General features: G+C 49.0%; 1 protein-coding gene across 2 annotated transcripts in view; it reads right to left on the reverse strand.

The window, feature by feature from the left end:
• Positions 1-6,714, reverse strand: part of RHPN1 (rhophilin Rho GTPase binding protein 1) — a 32,179-nt gene that overhangs the window by 14,256 nt on the left and 11,209 nt on the right. For both annotated transcript variants that reach the window (XM_009640091.2, XM_035895629.1), the window contains exon 3: positions 2,841-2,969. In XM_009640091.2, the coding sequence (XP_009638386.2) occupies positions 2,841-2,969 (129 nt within the window). The remainder of the gene's footprint in view (positions 1-2,840; positions 2,970-6,714) is intronic.

The raw sequence follows: 6,714 nt of genomic DNA on the forward strand, positions 1-6,714 counted from the left end.
AACCTCAGGAGGTTCACACAGGCCCACCTCTCCAGCCTGTCCAGGTCTCTCTGGATGACATCCTGTCCTTCTGATGTGTCAACCACACCACTCAGCTTGGTGTCATCCGCAAACTTGCTGAGGGTGCACTCGATCTCGCTGTCTAAGTCATTGATGAAAACATTAAACAGCACCGGTCCCAGCACAGACCCCTGAGGGACACCACTCGTCAGCTGTTTTGATTTTCTGCTGCCAAGAAGTAAAGAAATGGTCTGTATGAGCAGCAAAGCCTGGAACATGCAGAAAATTACAGCCCTGCAAAGAGCCCGAAAGCTGGACCCATCATCCGGCTCCTGTATACGGAGATGGGGGATGGGAACTCATGGTGGTACCCCAAAATGCTTTCCCCAATACCCATCTATCCCTTGGGGATGTCCCCAACCCTGGCACCGAGCCACATCACTGTACCCCCAGACCCTTGGCCTCCCAGGGGACTGGTTTAAAGAGATGAGAAAGGTTTGGCAGAGTGAGAAATGGGAGAGGGGTAGGGCAGGATCAAGCCCTCGCCAGCCCAGGTTTGCACAACTCTCCTTACCTCCAGAAATTGCTGATAACTTGTTAGCACATCACTCATTAGTCCAGGGAGGAAAAGAAGGAAAGAAAGTTGCAAAAACCTGGGGAGCGGGACAGGGAGGTTGCACCCGCATTTTAATCTGTTCATACTGAATAAACATCTTCAAGAGCTATAATTAGTGCAGAAAAGCCATTATTGCTCCTTCCCTAACAAGATTTCCGCTTGAATCCAATGCCCAGACCAAACAAAGGGGCTTTTGTTTGGCCTGAGAAGGGGTTTGGGGTTGCTGCTACTGCTGTTTTCTTTTTAAACCAGGGCAAACAAGAGGCAGGCTAGAAAAGCTGAGCATCCCTGATAGGGAAGAACCTGGGGAGGATGAACGCGACACAGGAGATGTTGCATGCATCCCTACTTCCAGCATGGAAGAAGGACCAACATCCAAGATTACAATCAGAGACTGCAAGAGACCCTCTGAGTGCAGCAAACACCCAAGGGTGGTGGAGATATGGACTCCCTCAGCTTTCTCCCCATAGGAGAACCCACAACCCTGACACAATCCTGCACCCAGATCATCCCAGTCCTACATTTAATGGCATTGCAGAAACCTGCAGGATGGAGTCACTGAAGCTCTCCTGGTCTTTGCACCTCTCTCTGCCCCAGCAGCACAGTAATCGTCCCCTGATAAGGACCGTGGGCCAGGAAAAAACACATGGATGGACACAGAATTGTATAATCATCAAATAGTGTGGGTTGGGAGGGACGTTTCAAAGTCATGAGCAGGGACATCTTCAACTGGATCAGGTTGCTCAGAGCCCCGTCCAACCTGACCTTGAATGTGTCCAGGGATGTGGCATCTGCCACCTCTCTGGGCAACCCCTGCCAGGGTTTCACCACCCTCAGTGTCAAAGATTTCTTCCTTAGATCTAGTCTGAATCTCTGACTCTTTTAGCTTAAATCCATTGCCCCTTGTCCTATTGCTCCAGGTCTTACTAAAAAGTTTGTCCCCATCTTTCTTATCCGCTCCCTTTAAGCATGGCAAGGCCACACTCAGGTCTCCTTGGAGCCTCCTCTTCTCCAGGCTGAACCACCCCAACCCTCTCAGCCTCTCTCCACAGCAGAGCTGTCCCAGCCGAGACACTTGGCTTTCTGGGCTGCAAGTGCACATTGATGGCTCATGGCCAGCTTTTCACCCATGAGTACCCCCACATCCTTCTCCTCAGAGCTGCTCTCCATCCCTTCATCCCCCAGCCTGTATCGATCCCAGGGGTTGCCCTGACCCAGGTGCAGGACCTCGCACTTGTCCTTGTTGAACCTCACGAGGTTCACATGGGCCCACTTCTTGAGCTTGACCAGGTCCCTCTGAATGGCATCCCAACCCTCCGGCATGTCAACCACAGCACTCAGCTTGGTGCCATCAAAGGCCACCCACCCATCTGTCTCAGGAAGGGAAGGAGCAGCAGCGGCTCCCACGTTGCTGCAGCATTCCTGGTCTGTTCTGCCTCAGGGATTTCTGGTTTTCTCACCCAGCGCGACGGCGCTGCTGAGCCGCCCTGGCACGTTGGTTTGCTCCTGGTGAGCATGCTAGGATTACGGCTCTGGTGAGTCAAGCCTGAGGTGGCTAGGTAAGCGTTTCAAAGCAACAGAGTGTTTCAATTAACAAAAGGTCTAACCTCAGAAAAAGAGAAAAATAACCTTATACCCTTGATGGGAAAAGAAATCAGTGAGTAATCTGCTCTGGGAACAGCCAGAACAGGGGTCAGACAGCTGAGGAGCCATGCTTTTAATTTCTTCTGCATTTAGCAGAAGCCCTATTTCCCCTGCTGGAAAAAACTCATGCTCTGGTGGGATGCTCAGGGAAGGGAGATGATACAAGTGGAGATGGTTGTTTCTGACTTATTCCTCCTGCTTTGGGACATTGGTGTCCAGAGAACGCACCATCCATCTCCAAATGCCTCCTAAGTATCTGCTAGGAAAAGGTGTTGAGTTTGTTCTGCTTGCAGCATTATAGATGAAACCTGGATGTTTGCAGGATGAAAAACTGTTTCTAGCAAACCTGACCCATGCCCAAGTCCTTCCCTATTCTCCAGCCACCACCTCATGGTCCTTGCTAGAGGGCCAAACCCTGCACAGAGCGGGGAGGCAGAGCAATGGGCACAAGGCGAGAGGCTGCCTTGCTCCCAGAAAAAGCAAATGTGAAATAATAATAATAAAAATAAAATCTCAAGTGGGGAAGCCACTCTTCCTGCACCGCAGGCAGCTGCCTGCCTGGCTCGGCTGCCTGGTGTACCTGTCATTCTGATACACGTCCATGCTGCTGTTCAGCTCCTCCAGCTCCTCCTTCAGTAGCTGCAGGTTGGAATTCACGTAGCTCAGCTCCAGGGCGACCGTCTCTTTGACCTTGTGGTTACTGGTGGCCCTGCAAGACAACACTGTGTGGCTCAAACCTCCCCCATTTTATCAATGCCTTTATTTATCAGTGCTTGGTTGTACTGATAAAAGGAGATTAAGTTATCCAGTGGTGCAATACCACATGCATCCATCCAAACCCTCTCACAGCAGCGTGACTCTTGCTCTGCACATGATCATGGAATGGGTTGGGTTGGAAGGGACCTTTCAAGGTCATCTCATCCAGCCCCCCTGCCATGAGCAGGGACATCTCCAACCGGATCAGGTTGCTCAGAGCCCCGTCCAACCTGACCTTGAATGTTCCCAGGGATAGGGCATCTACCACCTCTCTGGGCAACCTGGGCCAGTGTTTCACCACCCTCAGTGTCAAAAATTTCTTCCTTAGCTCTAGTCTGAATCAATCCTCTATTAGTTTAAAACCATCATCCCTTGTCCTATCGCTCCAGGACCTACTAAAAAGTCTGTCCTCATCTTTCTTATCAGCCCCCTTTAAGTATTGCAAGGCGGTGATAAGGTCGCCCCAGTGCCTTCTCTTCTCCAGGCTGAACCACCTCAGCCTTTCAGGACTGGGAAAGCCAGAGCACCCAGACCACCGTGCTGTGGAGGCTGAGACCAGGCAACGCTCACCACGGTGTTGCACCCTGCTTAGATGAACCTGCTGTTTCTGCCCCAGAGTAACCTTCCCCTTGCCCATCCATGCTCCCACCTCTGGTACAGCTTCAGATTTGGTTATGACCACTCAAGGTGCTGCCCACCCCAAATAAAAGTGCTTTATGGTTGGATTTGAGGAGGAAAAAAACCCTGATTTTCAGGTACAAACAACCCTTCTGCAAGAGAAAAGGCTTGCTGTGCTTGCCTACCACTAGAGATGGACCCTGCCCTCCCTTCCCCACTTGTGCACGTCAGGAGATGTAAACACCAAGGATTGATTTCAGCTGCCTGCTCCCAACAAGGCAAGCTCCCAGGCTGATTATAACCTTCTTATCTGCTCTGAAGGAAAGCAGGGAGAGATAACCCCAAGCTGGCAGTGTGCAGTCTAGTTGTCCGCTGAAAGGGGCTCTGGCAGCTCACGCTAAATCACGCTGGCCTTCAGGAAAAACAACACGTGCACGAGTTCTGCTCAGCCAGGGCACCGCTTTCACCAAGCACGTTGCCTTTGACTTGTGTTTTTTGTGGATAATATCCTTCAGGGGCCTTGCCCTGACCTGGCTCAGGGCGGTGGAAGGAGCTTTGCTGTTTTTCTTTTAAGATGCTGGTCCTCTAACGTCTCCTCCCCTGACTCCCCTCTTTGCTGGGATTTCCCAAGACCAACTCATTTTTTGATTTTAAACAAGCAAAGCAAAACCGCAGCAGGTCCAAAAAAATCTCCGCGGCCACTTCCAGTTCAACCTCCTTCAGCATTTCTGCAATTCCCTGCAGAGGATCAGCACAGCAATAACCCTCTTTCCATATAAACCAGTATTTAGTCGCTATTTTAGTCCTCCACGCACCCCAGCATCTCCAGGCCACAGGTCTATCACTGCTGCCGCTACAATTTTCTTCCAATATGAATTAAGACAGTTTCCCCTTCCTGCTCCCAGCTGGCAACGATTTCTTTTTCTTTTTATTTCTTACATTACATAGCTGATTTGCGCAGCAGAGGAACACTTACATGTACCCATGATATATTTCTGACCAGTGCTTTGACCTCTGCTCTGCAGCAGAAAGGATGTATCGCCCTGCAAAGCCCAATTTTGCAGGCACGTGCAAGTTTTTCCAGGATTTGTCATAGAATCATAGAATGTTTAGGGTTGGAAGGGACCACTAGTGGTCATCTAGTCCAACCCCCCAAAAAAAAATTTAAAACAAAATAAAAATTTCTTAAGCACCAGGTGCTGGTTTTAAAGCCCAATATCACTTTGGTTTGCAAGCCACAAAGTGCCATATACAGTAATTAAGAATACAGTAACTCTCAAAGGGTTAATTTAGGGGAGTGCTTGATCATTTCCATGAGCAAACCCTGGACTCGAGGCACTTTGTGCTCCCTGTCCTGTCCGGGGCAAGTGCCGACCTCCATATGAGCACGCAGAGCCAAGGTGTCTCCATCACCCTCCTCGGGGAAGTTATCAGCTGTTTGCTTAGCTAACACCAAAGATTCCTGATTTTTTTTTTTATTTCCTTTTAAGAAACTGGTTTATTGGCGACACCTTTATCTCCTCAATTGCTCCACTCAGTATTTGAACAAGAAAGGAAAAGGTTTCCGCTGCCTCGGCCCATTTATTTATCCAGCAACAAAACCCTCTTAACACCACTAAGCAAACACCACATGCATTTTTTTTTTTTTTTCCAACACACCATTCATGGCAACCTCTGCAGGAAAAGGGGACTGATATGCTGAACAGAACAGCTCAGGAGATTTTTTATTTTTTTTAAAGCACTGAGGTTTGGGGGGGGTTTTTTTTGTTTGTTTTGGTGGGTTTTTTTTCCATCCAGAGGCAAAGTTCAGCTGCAAATTCTGCTCCAAGCCAGGCAGCCCACAGCTTTTTATATTGGCATTTTGCACCAGCCTAGAGACACGCAAAGGAAGCTTCTCCATGTAACCCAAGTCCATAATTTTTAAGCAATAACATTTTGACTTACAACACAAAACCCCCCCCCCCCCCCCAGCCTTTAATTTCAGGCACAAGCTTGATTTCTTTCCCCCCCAGATGTCCCATGTTTCATAAGCTCCGAGCACCGTAGCACCCAGAAACCCACATCATAACTCAGCTGCAAAGTGGACTTGCGGGAGGGAGGAAAAGTGGGTGCTACCAAAGGACATTCAAAGTGCTGATCCAGCAGGAAAAAAAAAAAAAGCCCCATCAGTGCATTGCCCTGGCCAAGTAATTAAGATGTGTTTTGCCTCACATTTTTGCTCACTCCCCTGCACGCGGCTCCGATTCCCACTGTTTGCACCAAAGCCGCGGCCAGGCACGTTTCTGCTGAGCCAGCATATTCCCCCCCCCCTTTTTTTTTTATAATAATAAAGGGGAGTCATGTGGAGCAGTACACAATTTCATGGCTTTTTTTTTTTTTAATTAGATAAGGCATGGCAGCCTAGTTGAAGCAGCAGGGTATGGGGGCTGTAACCTCACCTCCCCCAGGAGACCCTGCTGTCCTGATCCACCAGTAAAATACCACTTCTTCCTAAAGTTTGGTGGAGCAATTATGATTCCCTTCTTCCAGGTGCAACAGGCACATGCTGCTGCTGATAAATCATTCACATTCAGAAGCAAAAAGTCAATCACTGTACTGGGGCAGGGGAAAAAAAAAAAAAAAAAAAAAGGAATGAACTGGCAAAATATGCCCCAAAAAGCTATTTTAGGGCAGCCTTGTAATACTTTCTTATATTAACAGACCTGCTGACCCTGCACACGTGCTCCAATATCCTACAGGAAGAGGAGATACACACAAGAGCTATAAAAGGTCATTCTTGGGTTAAAAAAGATAAATAGCTGCAAAAAAAAAATAAATCATGCAATTGCATCATGATTGCGTCACAGACACTCTACAGGGGAAGGCAGTAATGTGCTGGCTCTTGCTTGAGCTGGACCAGCAGCAATCTGAAAGCCATGCAAAGGTCTTGTGTGTATCTCATCATCCTGGCGGATGACAAGTTGCCCATGAGCCAGCAGGGTGCCCTTGTTGCCAAGAAGGCCAATGGCATCCTGGGGCGCATTCAGAGGAGCATGGCCAGCAGGGCGAGGGAGGTTCTCCTCCCCCTCTGCTCTGCCCTG

The sequence above is a fragment of the Egretta garzetta genome, unplaced genomic scaffold (genome assembly GCF_000687185.1).
Source record: "Egretta garzetta isolate BGI_Z169 unplaced genomic scaffold, ASM68718v1 scaffold495, whole genome shotgun sequence".
NCBI classification, from domain to species: Eukaryota; Metazoa; Chordata; class Aves; order Pelecaniformes; family Ardeidae; genus Egretta; species Egretta garzetta.